General features: G+C 38.8%; 1 protein-coding gene across 9 annotated transcripts in view; it reads left to right on the top strand.

The window, feature by feature from the left end:
- SPAG17 (sperm associated antigen 17) overlaps positions 1-20,234 on the top strand; it is a 236,569-nt gene that overhangs the window by 170,660 nt on the left and 45,675 nt on the right. For all 9 annotated transcript variants that reach the window (XM_045033353.1, XM_045033351.1, XM_045033352.1 and 6 more), the window contains 9 exons: positions 8,701-8,889; positions 10,532-10,677; positions 10,781-10,911; positions 12,637-12,764; positions 14,560-14,742; positions 15,699-15,812; positions 16,330-16,375; positions 18,517-18,616; positions 18,834-18,881. In XM_045033353.1, the coding sequence (XP_044889288.1) occupies positions 8,701-8,889; positions 10,532-10,677; positions 10,781-10,911; positions 12,637-12,764; positions 14,560-14,742; positions 15,699-15,812; positions 16,330-16,375; positions 18,517-18,616; positions 18,834-18,881 (1,085 nt within the window). The remainder of the gene's footprint in view (positions 1-8,700; positions 8,890-10,531; positions 10,678-10,780; positions 10,912-12,636; positions 12,765-14,559; positions 14,743-15,698; positions 15,813-16,329; positions 16,376-18,516; positions 18,617-18,833; positions 18,882-20,234) is intronic.

Raw genomic sequence — 20,234 nt, 5'->3', positions numbered from 1 at the left:
ATGTGGTAGCTGGCAGGCACCCTCATGTGGTCTCTTCTGTGCCTACCCGACCGGCTTCACCTCCTGCGTCCTCTGACCTCATTCATATTCTCCCGTCCTTCCCATCTCCAGCCCGCCTTCACTCTACCTAATGTCCTGACAGGATGGGGGGGGCGGGGAGCATAAGGCCTGTGCGGTCCTAGGAGGGCAGTTTGTTCTTGAAGGGTCAGGGAGGAACATTGTCAGCAGCTTCTGTGTCTCCCTACATTTCCCTATTAATCACAACCACCCAGTGTCAGCCTGCAGTCCCTTTAGCCTTAGAAGGATTTGCCCTTATCATTCTGCTTGCTGGAGAAAAGACACAAGTGCCAGGATGTCACATACAATGTCAGATGCTGACAGCTCAAAGCCTGAAGATGATGGACATAGAGCTCATTTGTTACTGTGGAAGCTGCTGAAGGCCAGTTCATTCTCCCCCCACGCCCACCTTTCTCTCCCTCTTCTTCCAGTGTAGACTGTTAGGGGGCAAGGCAGGTGCTGAAAGTGAGACGTGACTGTAAAGTGTTGCAGTTGGCTAAGGGGCGCAATTTTTCTTCTACAACATTCAGAATGTCCATTTTTTTCGGCAGATTGGCAGCATCCACAATCTCGTACCATGTGTGCCACCAGAGGTCATGAGAATCCCCTAAGATTCTGTGATAAGGCCAGCTTTTGCCTTTTGTTTTTATCATAGTCCCAAACTCTAATGGTTGCAACTATGAGGGCAAAGGAATTTTAGAACCAATGACAGTTGGCACTGGAGGAGGAGACCCAAACAGAAAAGAGATCCAACTTAGGGACATTGAGTGTCTGCCACTGTTATGTAGTCACTTGTTCCTCCCAGGTTTGCTCAATCTCCCAAAACACAGCCCGAGAAAGGATTGGAAGGCCAATCACTCCTGATTGAGAAATACACAGACCTTAGTTCCCAACTGGAAAAAAAGAAAAAACAACAACAACAACAAAACTCCAAATAAAATTACCAGCACCTATTATAGTTCTCTAGTTGTATAGAACTGAAAGATGGCGTGCCTTCTGCACCCCCCCCCCCAAATGGGTTGGTCATCACTTCCTCACTCACCAGCATTAGGACAATGGACAGATGATAATCGAGGCTGGATTGTGGGTAATGTATAAAAAGAGAGGTAGAGCTTGGTATTGTCCACCATTGTTCCTTAGCAGCACAAAAAGATTAACCAAAGCATCAAAGAAGAAGCAGGTATAACAGTTCGTATAGTCAGTATGAGACACTTCCAGAATGGTGGAGTAAGGACCTCCAGAAGTACACTACTCCATAAAAACAACTAGAAAACTGAAAATATTGTCAAAATCAACTTTTTCAGAACGCTGAAAATTAACCAAAGGATTACAACAATCAGAAAAACAAAGAAAGACAAAGACTCATTCTCAGGAAGGACGGCAAGATTCCTGGTGATTTCACTTGCCATATTCCCCTCCCCTCCCCTAGCTTCATGGTAGCCTGGAAAATCAACAGCCTCACATTCATGATAGCAATGAAAACCAGCATGCCAGCATCCACTTAAAGAGGAAGAATGGACTTAGAGCTCCCCAAAAGTCCCACCACAAAATATTGTCATTGTTGACCTGTCTCGCAGTTCCCTGGAAACCCCATTTGCAAGCATTGTCTTTGTTTCATCTGACTCTGAGCTTACTCACTACAAACAGACTTCTCCCCGAACAGTGGTAAGTTAACATTACGGCTGCCTGAAGTGGCAATAACAAAGAAGAGGATAAACAAAAACATTAAAAGCAACAGCTGGGGAACAGAAGTCCTTAGAAGGCTTTGAAAAGCTCTGACATATTGCTTGGAATCATCCTCTTCTGAGGGTTCGGTCTGCATGCTGCGGTATTTTTTCCAGTGTTCCAGCTGGAAGCAAGAGAAAGCTCGCTCTACTTAGCCTTCACTCCCTGCTTATGCAGATCCTCTTTATCAGCAAGGGTGAAAGATTAGGGCTTTCAGAGTTATTTTCTGGGCATGCACACAGTCCTGCACGTGAATGTGGCTTTCTAGATTCCAAAGAATATGCGCTTATAACATATAAAGATGTAATTTTCTTTAACAATAATAACACAAACAGGAAAGGGGAGGAATAGAGCTGTATAGGAACAAAGACTTTATATAATATTGAAATTAAGTTAGTATTAAGTACATGTAGATGATTATAAATTAAGACGTTATTTGTGATCCTCAAGAAACTTTAAGAAAATAACTGAAAATATATAGTAAAAGAAACAATAGGGGAACTAAAAGGGCACACTGGAAATATCTGTTTAAAACAAAAGAAGGCAGTAATGGACGAATTGAGAGGAAAAAGAAGCATAAGGCATATAGAAAACAAATGAAAATTGGAAGATGTTATTCTGACCTTCTCAGTATAAACAATCCAATAAAAAAGCAGATATTGGAAGGATGGATTTAAAAACATGATCCAAATATATACTCTTTACAACAGATACACTTATATGGTCAAAGACACAAATAGGTTGAAGGGAAAAGGCTGAAAATAGATAGACCTAGATTAAGTAATTGAAAGGGAACTAGAGTGTCTGTGCTAATTCAGACAAAATAGACTTTACAATAAAATATTACCAGAGACAAAGAGGTTATGTTCTGATGATAAAAGGAGTAATCCATCAAGGAAACATATTAAGCACCGAACAACACAGTTCCTAAACACATTGTTATGGAACCAGGCTGGATCACTGGTGGAAAAACCAAGCGGCACTCAGAGATCTTGATGGATCAGAGTTTTATTTTACACCAGCGGGCTCAGAGGAGGTCCTTCTCCAGAGATCTGAGTCCTGAGCACAAGCATGGGGGACAATTTATCTTCTGTTACTTCCGCATTCTGCATTAGTAGTAATTTGGTGCAGGCAAATTACTTGGCTGCAGACAAGCAGGGCAGGAAGAAGAACCTGGAAGAGGAGTCTCTAGACCTTATGTTAGTCCCGTGGGCCATCGTATGGTGCAGAACTTTACTTATTTTCCCAACAACATGAATATTTCCAGAGTTGTACATTATACAATTTAAAATGTCTTATTTTAAATGGTAAAGACTGGCATAGTTAAAAGAAGAAATAGACCATTCAACAATAATTGGAAGCTTTAGTAGCCCATTTTCAGTAATAGATTGAGCAATATACCATAAAAGTGAATGATAAAAGAAAAATAAAAGACTTAAACACCAGAATAAGCCAATGAGACCCACTAGACCTCTATAGAACACTCCACTCAACAACAAAATGCGTTATTCTCAAGTGCACATGGAATATTCTCTAGGAAAGACAATGTGTTACACCACAAAACAAGTCTCAGTAGATTTAAAACGTTCAAAATCATACAAAATATGTTGTACCACCACCACGGAATTAAATTAAAAATCAGAAAGAAGTTTGGGGAATCCACAAATATGTGAAACTTAACACAGAGAAGAAATCACAGAGATTTCTTTGAGATGACTGAAATTAAAAGCTTAACATACCAAAGCTTATGCAATGCAGCTAAGGCAATGCATAGAGGAAAATTATAGCTTTATATGTCTAAATGTGTATACTAAGAAGATTTCAAATCAATAACCTAAACTTCCATCCTAAGAACCTAGAAAAAAGAAGGGAAACTAAAAGCAAGCATATAAAAGTAAAAAATAGATAAGAATATAAATAAATAAAAGAACAGAATAGAAAAGGTCAACAAAACCTTTAGCTAGACAGAGAGAGAGAAAGAGAGAAAGAGAGAGAGGGGAGACCCAAATTACTAGATTTAGGAATGAAAGAGAAACCATTTTTATCAACCTTACAGAAATGAAAAAGATTATAAGGAAATACTACGAATACCAACAGATTAGATACCATAGATGAAAAGGATAAATTTCTGGAAAGGTACAAACTACCAAAAATGAGTCAAGAAGAACTAAAAAGTTAGAATAGACCTATAACAAGTAAAGAGATTTAATTGGTAGTTTTAAAGCATAACACGCAGAAAAGCCCAGGTCCAGATGGCTTCACTGGTGAATTCTACCAAATATTTATGGAAGAATTAACGCTGAATAATTTTCCCAAACTCTTCCAATATATAGAAGAGGAGGAATCACTTCTCAACTAATGCTAGCATGTACGTATTACACTGATATTACAACAAGACAAAGTCATCGCAAGAAAACTCCAGGCCAATGTTTATTATGAACATAGATAAAAATCCTCAAGAAAATGCTAACCAACTGAACCCAGCAACATATAAAAAGGATTATACATTGTCACCAAGTAGGATTTACCCCCAGAATGCAAGGTTGGTTCAAGATGAAAAAATCAATATAATATACTATATTAATAGAATAAAGGACATAAACCATATGATTATCCAAATAAGACTCAGAAAAAGCATTCTACATAATTCAAAGCCCTTTCATGATTAAAAAAAAAACTCAAAGCAGTAGGAATAGAAGGAAACTTCTTCAACCTGATAAAGGGCATCTACTAAAAACAAACAAACAAAACAAAACAAAACAAAAACAACATCATAGCTAACAAAGAGCATCCTTATTGGTAAAATTTCCCCTAAGATCAGACATGGGACGTGAATGTTTGCTCTCACCCTTCTAACTCAACATTGTACTGATTGCTATAACCAAGACAATCAGATAATAAAAACAAATAATGTGCAAGCAAATTGAAAAGAAAGAAGTAAAAGATTTTCTTTTTTTTTAAGATGATGAAAAAATGTATTTAAAAAATTCTTAGGAATACAATCCACCAGGAATTCAATGTACACACACACAGACACACACACACCATTAGAACTAATAAAAAAAGTTCAGCAAGGTGTAAGATCAATATACAAAAATCAATTGTATTTTCTTTTTTTTTAAATTTTTTTTTAACATTTATTTATTTTTGAGACAGAGCGAGACAGAGCATGAACGGGGGAGGGTCAGAGAGAGGGAGACACAGAATCTGAAACAGGCTCCAGGCTCTGAGCTGTCAGCACAGAGCCCGACGCGGGACTCGAACTCACGGACCGCGAGATCATGACCTGAGCCGAAGTCGGCCGCCTAACTGACTGAGCCACCCAGGCGCCCCTGTATTTTCTACATTAACAATGAACAATCCAAAATTGAAATTTATAAAATAATTCCATTTAAAGTAGCATCAAAAGAAATAAAATACTTCTGTTCCACAAATGGCATTGGGAAAACTGGACAGCTACATGCAAAAGAATGAAATTCAAGCACTTTCTTTCACCATGCAAAAAAAAAAAAAACCTCAAAATGGATTAAAGACCTAAATGTGAGGCCTGAAACCATAAAAATCCTAGAAGGAGCACAGGCAGTAATTTCTCTGACATTGGCTCTAGCAACATTTTTCTAGATATGTTTTCTGAGGCAAAGGAAACAAAAGCAAAAATAAAATGTTCGGATGACATCAAAATTCCTTCTGCACAGTGAAGGAAATAATCAACAAAACTAAAAGAAAACCTACTGAATGGGAGAAGATATTTGCAAATGACATATTTGATAAAGAGTTAGTATCCAAAATATATAAAGAACTTACACAAGTCAACACACACAAAAAACAAGTCATCCAATTTAAAAATGGGCAGAAGACATGAACAGACATTTTTCCAAAGACAACATCCAGATGGCCAACATATACATGAAAAGATGCTCAACATCACTCATCATCAGGGAAATACAAATCAAAACTCTGATGAAATATCACCTCACACCTGTCAGAATGGCTAAACTCAGCAACAAAAGAAACAGCAAGTGTTAGTGAGGATGTTGAGAAAAAGGAACACTTTTGCACCGTTGGTAGGAATGCAATCCAGTAAATGCACTACTGGGTATTTACCCAAAAAATACAAAACCCCTAATTCAGAAAGATATTGCAGTGTTATTTACAATAGCCACATTATGGAAGCAGCTCAAGTGTCCATCAATAGATGAATGGATAAAGAAGATGTGGTATATATACAACTGAGTATTACTCAGCCATGAAAAAGAATGAAATCTTGCCATCTGCCACAACATGGATGGATCTAGAAAGTATAATGCTAAGTGAAATAAGTCAATCAGAGAAAGACAAATACCATCTGATTTCACTTATATGTGGAATTTAAGAAACAAAACAGATGAACATAGGGGGAAAAAAGAGAGAAAGACAAGACAAGAAATAGACTGTTAACTATAGAGAACAAACAGATGGTTACCAGAGGCAAGAGGGTAGGGGATGGGCAAAAGAGGTGATGAGGATTTTAAAAAAAGGAATAAAATACTTAGAAATAAATTTAATAAGAGAAGTATAAGACTTAAACACTGAAAACTACAAAATATCACTGAACAAAATTAAAGAAAATAAATGGAAAAACATTACATACTAAGTTTATGGAAGACTTAATCTCGTTAAGATTGCAGTACTCCCTACATTCCTCATCAACATCCCAGCTGCCTTTTTTGCAAAAATTGATAAGCTGATACTAAAATTCTTATGTAAATTTGAGGTACTCAGAATAACCAAGACAATCCCGAAAAAGAACGAAGTTAGATGACTGACACTTCCTGATTTTAAAACGTACTGCAAAGCTATAGTAATCAAGACAGTGTGGTTCTAGAAAAGGATAGGCATTGGGGCACCTGGGTGGCTCAGTCGGTGAAGCATCGGACTTCTGCTCAGGTCATGATCTCACACTTCACGGTTTTGAGCCCCGCATAGGACTCTGTGCTGACAGCTCAGAGCCTGGAGCCTGCTTCTGATTCTGTGTCTCCCTCACTCTCTGCCCCGCCTCTGCTTGCATTTTGTTTCTCTCTCTCTCTCTTTCAAAAATAAAAACAAAAATAAAAAATAAAAATAAAAACATTAAAAAAATGTTAATAGAATAAGGATAGGCATATAGATCAATAGACTAGAACTAAGTATTTATTTATTATCAACCTGTGGTCCATAATTTTTTTACAAGCATGCCAAGATAACTCAATGGGGGAAAGAATAGTCTTTCAACAAATGGTGAATAAAGTTGGACCTGTACCTCACTCTACACACAGAAATGAACTCAAAAGCAGCAAGGACTTAACTGTAAAAATGCAAATTATAGACCTCTTAGGAGAAAACATTGTGCAAATCTTCATATCCTTGAATTTGACAAGGGCATCTTAGATATGACACCCAAAGCCCAAGCTTTGTCAAAGTGAAAAAAAGTGTGTTTTAAAGGACACCACCCAGAAAGTGGAAAGACAACCTATAAAATGGAAGATATTATTTGTAAATCATATATGATAATAGTCTAGTACCCAGAATATATAAAGAACTACTACAACTCAACAATAAAGACTAATAACCCAATTTTTTTAATGGACAAGGATTTGAATAGACATTTCTCCAAAGAAGATATATACATGACAAATAAGCACATGAAAAGATGCTCAACATCATTAGTCTTCAGGGAATTGCAAAAATTCAACGATGAAATACCACTTCCCAACCACTAACATGACTAGACTACAAAAGACAGACAATAATAAGTGTTAGGGAGGACGCAGAGAAATTGGAACCCTCATGCACTGCTGGTAGGAATGCATAATGGTGCAATCCCTTTGGAAAACAGTTCCTCAAAAAGTTAAAAATAGAGTTATCATCTGACTCAACAATTCTACTCCCAGGTAGATATCCAAGGGAAATTAAAATGTAGGTCCACTCAAAAGCTTGTATACAGATGTTGATAGCATTGTGAATAATAGCAAGATTGTGAAAATAACATGTGTCCATCAACTCATAAGTAAACAAAATTTGATATATCTAGACAATGAAATATGATTCATCCATAAAAAAGAATGAAGTAGTGATACTATGACATGGATGAGTCTTGAAAATATTATGCTAAGTGAAAGAAGGCCAACACAAAACGTGTCTTAGTGCATGCTTCCATTTGTATGAAATGTCTCGAATATTCAAGTTCATAGAGAGAGCAGTCCATAGCCACTGGTTTCCAGGAGCTAGGGGCAGGAGTGATGCAGAGTGACTGCTCGTGGTTGTCACGGTTTCTTTTCGGGATGGTGAAAATGCTCTTAAGTTACTGATAATGTTTGCACATGTTTTTGGATAAAGTAAAATCCACTGAGTGTATACTTTAAAAGGGTGAACTTATGGTATGTGAATTATGTGTCAAAAATGAGTCTATCTGAACCACACATCTTTACATGAAAGCTAATACTTAAGGACTGTGTCAGCCACCAGAGGAATGGGGACAATTAAAAGCTCCTAAAAGCATTTGTCCCATAGCTTCTGACTCTCTTCGACTTACTTCTTGCCCAAGAACATGAAGGATTCCCGACATTTTGAGTAGAGGCAAGTGTGTTGATTTCAATTAAAATATATCTTTATTATTTTCTTATTAAATATCTTAAATAAGAAGATGCCAAAAGAAATATTAAAGTGAGTAGATAAATTATGAGGACACAGAAGAAATTATATCTTAATTAGTCAGTTTGCCTCTTTATCAGGGAGGCCTTCCCAAAGCTGAAGTCCTCTCTTGGGTAATGTGTTTTTCCTGGAAACGAGAGTTTATGGCTAAGATCTATAGATGATTATTTCTCCTGAAATGATTTTCCAAATCCCTCAAATTTAACAAGACCCTTCTAAATAATTCCTCTCTTTCTGTTACCCTTCTAGGTGTTACCTCCCAACACAGGCTGCCTTCACATTGATCGGGATTGTTCAGCTACATATTGCCATGAACCAAGCAGTGATATATACCATCCTTTCCAAAAACGTGAGCAGCTAAGAGCTAGCAGGTACATCATGAAGCACACATCAGAGATTATCTGTGAGGTCCTGGATCCTGAGGGAAATACCTTTCAGGTAAAGTGCACCATTCGTGTGGAGTGAGAGGCTGGGGCTTTGTTTTTGAGATATTTCGGCCAGAGAGCTTCCATTCAGCTTTATGCCTTAGCTGCCTTGGGATTAGTTATCCACTTGCTGCCAATACTTAGCGTAAGCAGTAATGGATGCCAATATCTCTGCTTCTAAAGTGTACTTCCAAGGGTATAGAAAAGCCTAACAGTTGGGATGGTATAAACGTTAAAGCCAAATAAAGAATTCGAACGGAAGGGGAGGAATACTACTAAACATTTAAAATAATGCCAGCAAGAAAGAAATGATGTAAGAATGGTCTGTATCCAGGCTAAAGCGAGAGAACCAGTTTGTTTGACTAGGCAGGGAATCCGTGGTGTGCAATATCAATTAAGGAAGATTCTAGTAGGTGTGAAGATGGGGAGGTGGACAGGTGCTTAGCTGTTAGATGGTAGAGCCCTCTCTTCTGTTTTTCTGTCCTTCCACACCACAGCTATCCTCTTATAGCGAGGCCAGAAACTGGCAACCCATGGCCACTTGTCTATATAGGCCCTTGAGAGAAAAGTGACTTTCATATTTTTAAATGGTTGGCAAAAAGTCAAAAGGAGATGACTATTTCATGACACATAAAAATCACAGGAAATTCAAATCTCAGTGTCATTATACAGTTTTATTGGAACACAGCCACGCTTATTTGTTCACACATTGTCTATGGCTGCCTTTGCATATAATGGCAGAATTGAGTAGTTGCAACAGACATTGTATGGCCTACAGTTCCTAAACTATTTACTTTCTGGCCCTTGACAGAAATGGTTTGCCAGCCCCTGCTCCAAGCGTTTCTCCTTGTTTTCACTCCTCACCCAAGATGGTGTATCAGCTAGGAGGTGGTGTAGTGATTTTCCAGATTTGGAGCCATAGCACAGAGCCCCCAGCTTTGGTTTGGTACGCAGACTAGCCCTGATCCAGCTTGGTTTTTTCTGTGCTAAATGAGAGTCTTTCCAGCATGAGTTCAGGCTGCTAACAGATTTTAATTTGTAGTGAATTGAAATTGCACCTTATAGGCCTGAGCCCTCTAGGCTTTAAACACATGGGACATTCAGGCCAAACATTCTTCTAGGCACTGATACTCTTCTTGAACATCCCCTCCAGTGATCTTTTAGCCTGAACTACATCCCTTCCTGGAGAGACCCACACCAGATCTAAACAGTAGTAATGGCTAGAACATTTCTTCTCACGCTAAATCTGTTTCCCTTTGTAGTCTATTCATGAATCCCAGTTCCACACTTGCAACCACAGAATATGAACTTCTCCCACACTGCCACTTTCTTAATATTTCAAGACAACTATCAGATGGGTAGCCTCTCCTCAATGGTTAAATCCCCGGTTCCGTGAACCAATGCTCAGATAAGATTTTGAGTTCCTTGCGATCCTACTCACCTTACTCTGAGTGTATTCCAGTTTGTCTTCATAGTCTAGGTGTGGTCTGTAAGTAGAGATGTTTTTGCTTTTATTAATGCCAACTGGATATTACCTTGGAAATAAATATCTCTGGTTTTCTGGATATACCAACAGATCGCATGCTTTCTCAAATGAGAAATGTAAGCTTTACGACATTTCTTTTCTTTAGTTGATTATATACTTTGTCCCGTAGGTAATGGCTGATGGTAGTGTATCAACTATGCTATGTGAAAACAATTTGGAAGATGATCCAAATGAAAAAACTGAAGGCTATGATAGTTTATCATCTACTCATGTTTATAAGAATCATCTGCAAATCTATGGTGAACATGTACCCAGGTAATAAGATAAAAATAATACCATGACCTTTATTTTAAATGTTAAGTTTCAGGAGCATTTTAACTGAATACTTCACGCGATTCAATTTTATTGCTTCAAATAGGTTTTTTGTCATTTATGCTGATGGATCAGGAGCAGAACTTCTTCGAGACAGTGACATAGAAGAATACCTATCCTTGGCATACGGGGAATCAACTACTGTAGTTCTCCAGGAGCCAATACAAGAACAGCCAGGTAGGGAATCCAGAATGTCTGGAAGTCATTGTGTCTCCTTACCAGCATCCAGCCCCCTTATCCAGTCCACCCCCACGTCATCTCTACTTTCTCCCTTTTTCTCCCTTTTCAACTCTGCTTGCCACATCGCCATGTCAACCTGTTTATACAGCTACTTATGCTCACTCCAAGCGTTATCTGGGCATCAACGTATGTAAACTGTATATAAGCCGCTCTCCTACCTGTAAGCAGATATGAATTGAATCGGAGTTTAGGTACGGTAGGCATGTATCTGTGATCTTATTTATGTGTTCCTTTCATCTGGCTAGGGGAAAAGAAAAAAACAAAGAAAAGTGAGATATCACCTGTAAGTTCTTTTTTTTTTGAAGGTGTTGCCTTGATGAACTTAATATATTAAGAAAAGAAAATACGTTTGATGTGTGAGTTAGAAAGTCAGCCTGAAATATAAGATAAGTTGTATATATAATTATATTTATTGTGTATTTATGCTGTTCTCATCAATTTCAAAGAAATCAGTGTGTGGCTAAGGGTTCGAGATACGTATTGCATTAAGAAAGCATCATCGGTGTATGTTATATGTGCATTTAAACATAGATATAAACGTGCATATTATCTGTGAATGAAACCAATGGGTTGTGCTTAGGCTTATGTTTCGTCTTTTCTCTGGTGGTATATAATTTGCACTCGTTTATGAATATGCCCGCATCTGCGCACTTATATCTTTTAGTGTATCAATGCACGTGTGCGTGATAAAATAAACTTTGTTCTTTGTGAATATGGGGAGTGGGGTGCTCTGATTGGTTGTGCAAAAATTCATCACAAATTGCTCTGTTAGTTATTTAGCATCTAGATAACCCAGCATGTGCCAAACACACTGGCTGGGTGTTAGGAATACAGTGTGAGCTAAGACAGCGTGGACCCTGCTTTCATAGTGCTTAGAGTTTAATGAGAGGATAGGCATTAATTATATAGTCACACAATAACTGTGATTGTGTGATTATAAATTGGGGTAAGGTCTGTGAAGGAAAGGAATATGGTTCTATGAGAGCATTAACAGAGGAACCTGCTGTAGTCTACAAGGCTTCCCTGAAGACACTGGCACCAAGAGCTGGTTGATAAGTAGCAGTTAATTAAAATAGGAAGGAGAACCTTCTTGGAAGAGACAGTACAAAGCAGAAAGCAAAAAGCCTTGGAGAACCAGGAGGAAAATGCTGAAGTGGCCAGGGCACAGAAGGAGGGGGTAGTGCAAGTTAGGGCAGGGTGAGAAAACACCGAGGACTCGGGTTTGTCCTGTGAACAGTGGGAAGTCAAAGAAGAGTTTAAACCATGGACTAATATAATCAGTCACTCTGACCGCTGACGGGAGGTTCACTCGCAGAGTAGAGCTGGGTAGAAAAGCTAGTTGTTGCTCTAGCCCAGAACAGCATCTCTCAGAGACAGATGATCCAAGGTAGGTCAGCGGGTAAGCTCAAGTGAACCGACAGGACTTGGATGTGGTTTTTGAAGAATTGTAAGGTGTCAATGAATAATTCCAGGTGATCTAAACCCAGTCTCTAGGTGTTACAGTGGCCAAAAGCCTTACTTTACTTGTTAGATTGTAAGCTTCTTAAGCATAATCACTATGTCTCACTTATCAAAAAGCTCGCTGAATTTAGTGAAAACCTATTGAATTCTCAGAATGTATTTGATAGAGAAATGATCCACTGATAACTCTCTTTGAACCAGGTGCCCTGAGCATCACTGTCCTTCGCCCTTTCTGTGAAGCATCACCATGGCTAATGAAGAAAGAATTAGATACAATTGTTCCTCCGAATCTCCAGTCAAGGTCATGGGAGATGTTTCCCTCAGTCGAGGTATAAATTTTTTCTGCTGCAAAGTCACTACACTATTGCACATCTATTTCATCAATGGATTGGAGTCTCCAGTCTTCTCCCATATATTCGTATATTTTCATTCTTACATAAACTGTTAATGGGCTCAGGAGTTTTATATTTGAAGACTTTTAACATTTGTAGATTTTGGAGAAATATACCTGACTAGCTTTATTTCTTTTAGCCTGTGTTGCAGGCTCAAACGTCTTCCTATAGTATGGAAATATCCACTCTGAGTAACACGTGTTATACCTCTCCTATCATGGAATTACTGATACTATGCAATACAGAAAACTTTCCTTCTCTCATTTCTTATTTGTTAGTTTTAACACCCAACTTCAGGTCTCCTTTTTTGCCTAATTTACTAATGCACGAAGTGAAGCACGTAAGAATGATGTGAAGGATTATACAAAGGATACGCAACTACAATGATAAAAAGTAAACGTTGTGATTATGTCAGATTAGAGAAGCTCCATCGAAAGTCTTTTTAAAGAATGGAAGAAAAGGTCTTAGAGATCTTGAGCAAGAATCATGAAGTCCTATACCTTGCAAGACTTGACACTTCATTTTGCAAGCCATTTGTGTAATAGGCCCAGTATATTGTTAGATGATAAATTATTAGATCAATGAGGACATTGATAATATGATCAGAGAGACATTCAAGTGTTAGGTGGGGAGGACAACGTTTTTTGGTTTATGATGATTTTTGTTCCCCTGCACAACCTTGTGCAAGGGCACAGACAATGAACACTTAAGGTAACAAAGACCTCTGAGTCCTATTTTGTAATTTGGCGGCTATAACCAACACAATGAGTGAAAAGTATCTGAATTCTAGTCCTGAGTCTACCAATTATTAATGTGGGATAGGGGACAAGCCACACTGGACCTCTACTTCCATATCTGAAAACTAGAAAGGCCACACCAAATGACTCACTAAGGCTATATCCAGGTTGAAAGTAGTGCTTCATGACAAATAACATGCCACATCTGATTAATGAAAGAAGTTTATTCTCTTTCTCTGCAACTCCTATGGCTCTGGCCTTCTATGCCCAGTCACAGTGGCCCAGCCCAGGCAAGCCCCTCAGGGTTATCACTGACCAGGCATCAGACTGAATAGCAGTTTACAATGGAGGACATCAGGAACGCTACAGGACGTAGGGCATCAAAGCACACTACTCCTGAAAATCAATTACAGGGGTAACATAAAGCTGTGAGTCTAATCTGAGGTAGAACATATGTACCCCAAGAGACCCTGGGAAGACTCTGGAAGCATGCTTAATCTAGAGTGAGCTCAGAGACCACTCAGATCTATGGGATGAGTTTTCTCTCTCAAAGAATCTCTCTAAGGTCAAACTGAACATGAAACCAGAAAGTGAAAGCCTGATTATTCCAGATGTCTTGGGCTGCTTGTGGGTAATAAGCAACAGTGCATTTATGCAGTTTTCATAAGCTAGGCTACATTTCCATGATGCGACATTGCTTACTACTCCCCAAATGCTATCCAGTGGGACAGCACTGGATAATGCTACGGGATTTTAATATATCCAAGTTCCTGGTAACGCATATAAAGAGGAAAGCGTGCCCAGTTCTCTTACCAATTTCCCTTCTATTTGAGAAACATTTTGGGAGCAGGGACCGTATGTTTTTGACCACCGTATTCCCTAACGAGTGGTTCCTAGCATCGTGTCGACATAATAAGGACTCAGTTAAAAAAAAAAAAAAAAAGCGAAAACATTCTGATTTTTTTGGTGGTTGTTTTGCTTCGTTTTGTTAACAGAAGAAGACTCCTGGACCTCCATTTGGCACTCAGATTTGGAAGGGCCTTGACATTGGGTCCAAACAGCTAGCAAGTGCGCCGGCCCCTATACTCAAGAGCCCCAGTGTTCTACAGATGCGCCAGTTCACCCAGCACGAGGTCATAAAAGAGGAGGTGAAGCAAAAGCTGCAAATTTCCCTTAAGGTAATGGAATCCGGGTCACCCGACCCAGAGGCATCAGCAACAGGGCAATCATTCCTCTTGGTTTCCTGAGGAATCTGAAATTATGTCACTGTACCAATATTTATCTAATGCGACAAAGGAATGTCAATTTTCCAGAGGGTAGGAGGTTGAGAAGTAGAAAATACTCAATGGTTCCCAGAAGGTATAGGAAGTATTGAGACCCTAACGCACTGAAAAGATAGGTGACTTTTATATGCGATTACTATATAGTGTCCTCCTTCTCTCTTACTGTATGGGGAACTGGCTTTGTGACCTCTGGAAAAAAAAGTACAGCTGCTTATTAATCTGCTGCTTGTCCATGGAAGAAAAGGATTGTTGGTTTTCGGAAATGGTCTAAGAATTTGTAAATATATAGTTAATTGTGCACATCGTACCTATAGCATCTTACTGTCTAGTTTGTCAACTGTCTCTGAATGGGATTATATTTGTTTTGTTTATGGTTATATACCCAGCACCTGGCATACAGCGGGGGACGATTTATTTATGAAAATAGATGTTTATGGAAAAAGTAAAGTGTATTTCTCTTGGAAGCCAAGGCATAGACTAAGCCTAAACTTACATTCATAGACAGAATCATAAAGACTACCCTTGGAAGGGCTCTAGAAACCATCTAACCCAAGTCCGTACATTTTATTGATGAGGACACCGGAGCACAGAGCTAGATGTCTCTGTGGCATCTCCATATAGTTCTAAGATCTCGTGGCCCTCAAGCTTTGTTTTTGGACATTTCAGGTCTTTGCTCATTAATGTAATCAAGGAAAAGGTTTTCCAGATTGCTCGACCAGTAACTGGTTTGTTGAGCACTGGGAACTTACATACTCTTCCCTTTTCAGTAGTATTTCAAGTTGATGTTCACTGTTTTGGTGTTTCTGCCTCATTTCTGTTTTTTATTGATTTATTTTATTCCGCTGACTTAGGATTATATAAACCATATTCTAAAGAAAGAAGATGAGCTACAGGAAATGACGGTTAAGGATTCCAGAACCGAGGAGGAAAGAGGCAATGCTGCAGATCTCCTCAAGCTCGTCATGGTGAGAAGGAAACGTTTTCAGTACCAATGTTTTCACTGTTGTTTCAATATCAGGTGCTTCAAGACAAAATATTACACCTCATAGCTGTTTCTGCCACTTCATGGAACATTCGCCTTCCCTCCCTATAATTTCTTATTTCTGGGGAAAATCTGATTCCTCATGGATTGAATTTTCCAAAAGCTTCTTAGGCCCTTCCTTAAACTGTATATAATTCTGAAGGCTCTTAAATAAAAGTTTATACTGTCTTCAGAGAAAATGATGTTTCTTGGAATGTGGAATGAATTAGTGAATGAAGGAGGAAGGAGGAAGAAAAAGGAATTTCTACAACTTGAAATGACTTGCATTTTGAAAAATTCTGTCGTGTGGAAGGAATGACTACAAAAAATCAAATACATTTTGTACTGGCATTAAAAAATGAATTCATTTGATAGTAATTTTCCATGAAGAATGCTGTCAAACCGAGTGAATTTGTATGTAACATAATCATCATCATTAAGGAATTCTATCTTCATTTCAGTCGTTCCCTAAAATGGAAGAAACTACAAAAAGTCATGTAACTGAAGGTAACTACATATTTTTCTGCAAAATATTTAAAAATCTTAAATATCCTTCTCAGTCATTCCTTTGAGAGCAAAGTACCATGTATATATATATTTCTGTTGTCATATTGGCCATGTTGTATTATAATTACTTATTTATGTATTTTTTCAGCCTACATTGTGAAACATGGCTGCATCTAATTTATCTTTAACTTTCATTTGTTGAACGAAAACAGTTGACATTTGACTTTTATGTTAACCTCAGCATGTATTTCCAACATACCTAAGACAGAAGGGGGAAACAACCAACCAGTCAACGCTCTCCCCCAACACACACACACACACACACACACACACACACACACACAGAACTTTTGAGCAACTACACAGTTACCACCAAAACCTTGCACTATTTTACACTGAATATATAGCTCAAGCAGTCTACCCTTGGAAAATATCCTCATTCGAAGCATATTTATTTGGAGAATATATAGCCCCAGCAAACTTAGTTATATGATTTCATAGTTCACAGCAGACAAGCAGGGAAGCATTTGGTGGTTTGGGCTTTTCTTTTCCTTTTCTATTTTGGTTGTATTACAAAGGTCAGAAACTGGCAGCCATAGGCTTCATTTAGCCCACAGATGTGTTTTATGTGTCCCCCACAGGGTTGGCTTACACAGTTATTTTTAGCTGATTTTCCATCTCTTGAAATGTGACATTACCGCATGGTGACATTTGGCTGAAGATGATTAAAGCTGCCCCTTTAGAATGACCACAAACAGAAGAATCTGTTACAGCCCATCGCTGCCACTCTGTTGTCTCTCTTTTATCTGGGCAGCCCATTAAGTTATGGTTGTCAGATTTAGCAAATAAAAATACAGAAGGCTCAGTTACATTTGAATTTCAGGTACACAATAAGTAATCTTTCAGTATAAGTTCTATTGAATGTTCTATTTGGGACATACTTATACCAAAAAACTATTTGTTGTCCATCTGGAGTTCAAAGTTAACTGGATGCCGTATACTTTATCCGGTAACTGTAAGTGGCAGCATTTGAATTGGTGGTCTCTGGTCTGAGGGGTACAATCACCATCGAGGTAAATGTGCAGGTTGCCTAATAATGAAGAACAAACTAAACATATTTTCAAACATATAAACAAACAAACAAACAGGGTCTTGCATAGTTACAGCCACAATATTAGTGGTGGTGATTTTAAGTCAATGCTCCCCAAACTATTTCCCGAAACACTAGTCTATGAAATAGCTGCACCAAAAATGAATTTTATGATAAAGTAAGTTTGGATAATGCTGCATATTTCCTTATTTTTTAGAGAGCCACAGTGTATACTGAGTCCTACAGTAACAAAACATATTTAACCTTGTATAAATCAGTATTTCCCAAGCTCAGATAGAACAGGGAAACTTTTTTTTTTTTTAATCTTTGTTCACATCCCACTGAGATCATGATCTGAGGAATAAACTCAGAATAACTGCCCGGATTATCAAACAACCATTGTATTATGTTAATATACTTAGATTCAGACCCTTAGATTTTTTTTTTTTTTTTTTTAGAAAAACAGTTTCAGTAAGATGGTTAATTTTTTTTAAGGTTTTGGTGTTTCGGGGCGCCTGGGTGGCGCAGTCGGTTAAGCGACCGACTTCAGCCAGGTCACGATCTCGCGGTCCGTGAGTTCGAGCTCCGCGTCGGGCTCTGGGCTGATGGCTCGGAGCCTGGAGCCTGTTTCCGATTCTGTGTCTCCCTCTCTCTCTGCCCCTCCCCCGTTCATGCTCTGTCTCTCTCTGTCCCAAAAATAAATAAACGTTGAAAAAAAATTTTTTTTTAAATAAAAAAAAAAATAAAGTTTTGGTGTTTCAGATCTGAAGAAATTCAGTTAGGTAAAACACTGATTCCCCAAATGATGTGGGATGAATGAGATGTCACTACATTCCACGTTTGGACCGTAAGATGTGTGTTCTCTAATAGAATATTTGATAAAAGTGGTCTGGTTTACTGTTATACTACAGTTTGGTCAGGGAAATTCTAGTAAACACTTCATAGATTAAACATAAGCTCTTAGAAAACCTCTCAAGTGAGTCACCAGGCACTGATTGTGTGTTGTGCCATAAAGATGTGAGGATAAATTTAAATGCATCTATTTTTAAAGTTGCAGCCCACCTAACCGATTTATTCAAGCAATCATTGCCTGCCGCTCCGGAATGTCTGCCAGAGACAACTGATACAGATTTCTTTGAAAGGAAATGGAGGTAAGTGGATCCCTTAATGTGTTCCAATTAGTATTAAGCATACAGTGATTGAGGAAATGGAGACCCATGGCATCATAACTCGGGGTGACTATATCAATGCATCCTCAGCCTTTCATCTCCGACATTGCCAACAATTTATCACACAGTAGAGGTTTTTCTTTTATTGTTTGTAAGCTGAGAGCCTTGCCCTTTTTCATCATACTTTCCTTTCACGCAGGCAAACAACAAAAGGAAAGCACTGGAAAGAAAAGTTGGAACATAAGAGGTAATTCTATCTTGAAGCACGGCATCCATCAGCATGTGAAAATGGCCAGTTTTGTAGAGTCAGGAATTTTAGAGTGGGCTAGGTTGAAAAGTCCTACCACCTAGGCTCCCTGCCGTTGTCTGAATTTCTTCTACATTTTTGCCAAGTGACTACTCCGCTTATGAGTGAGGCCGTCACTATCTCCAGGGGAAGCCCATTTGACCCTCATGCAGATCCTCTCCTTTTCGTAAGCAAGAAAGTTCTCAGGCATTCTCTGCGCTGTGGCAATTCGAATATACTAATAAATATTCTAGAACTTAAGAGACTAGTCGTAAACATTCAAGGATTCTTCTAACTCAGTGAAGAATGTGTTCCAGGCATTATGTGCTTTTCATTCCTAGCCAAAGATACCACCCCGTGAGGAAAGGGAGCCAGATGTATTTCCTGAAAATCTAGTAGTACATATGGCAGAATTGCACACGTTTGCATGACTCCTCTCCACAATGACTGGAGGAAGGATGAAGATTCTTCTTCGAAAAAATGCCTGGGTTACCCTGTAGAATGTATGGGAGAAGTGGTGAGATAGGACGTTGCATCTCATGGGCCACCCCTGTATTCAAGGCCAAACTAGAAGGTATACGTTGTCTCATGGAATATCCCTGATTTCTAGACCAGTGACAATGATTGCCTGTGGGGAAGCCGACCGAGAGGTTAGGGGACAGTGTGGGATGGAGACTTCCTTTTTATTGCATACTCTTTAATCCTTTTTTCATTATGTGTCTGTGTTACCCATTCACATTTTTAAAGTTCTTGAAACATGAACACTTTCAGATTTTAACCCACAGGTAGATGCCGGCAAGCCAATGAAAGTGTTTGAAGAAGAAAGTGAAACGCATAATTAGATTTGTGTCATTGAAAAAGAAGTTTTGGCAGCGTGGAAAATGGGTTTGGGGAGGAGGGTTAAGGAATGAGAAAGTCTCAGGGGCACGGAAGGTGAACCACAAAAAGGTCAGGTTCCGTGGAAGAATCAGAAAGGTGAATGCAGAGAGGAATTGGAGGTTATCAACTGGAGGACTTATTCTTGTGTGAGAATGGTTCCTGTCAAGGCAGTAGCCCCACTGCCATAGATTGATGATGAATCAGGTGAGGCAGTAGAGATAAGATAATGTAATGGGAAATTAAAGTTGTTTCAGTAAGATGCTATTTTGATTCGGGCAGTATTTCCTGACAGGCCAGCTAGTGTGAGAGAAAGGACACTAGTGTTAGAGTCAGCAGACCGAGAGTCAGTTCCAACTTGGTTACGTACAGATGCATGATGTCAGCTGGTCGTGCTTATTTTTTAGAGAGCCATGGTGTACCCTAGGTCCTACGGTA

Source organism: Felis catus, chromosome C1 (assembly GCF_018350175.1).
Source record: "Felis catus isolate Fca126 chromosome C1, F.catus_Fca126_mat1.0, whole genome shotgun sequence".
NCBI classification, from domain to species: Eukaryota; Metazoa; Chordata; class Mammalia; order Carnivora; family Felidae; genus Felis; species Felis catus.
The sequence above is the reverse complement of the archived record's forward strand: the minus strand, read 5'-3'. Positions and strand labels throughout refer to the sequence as shown.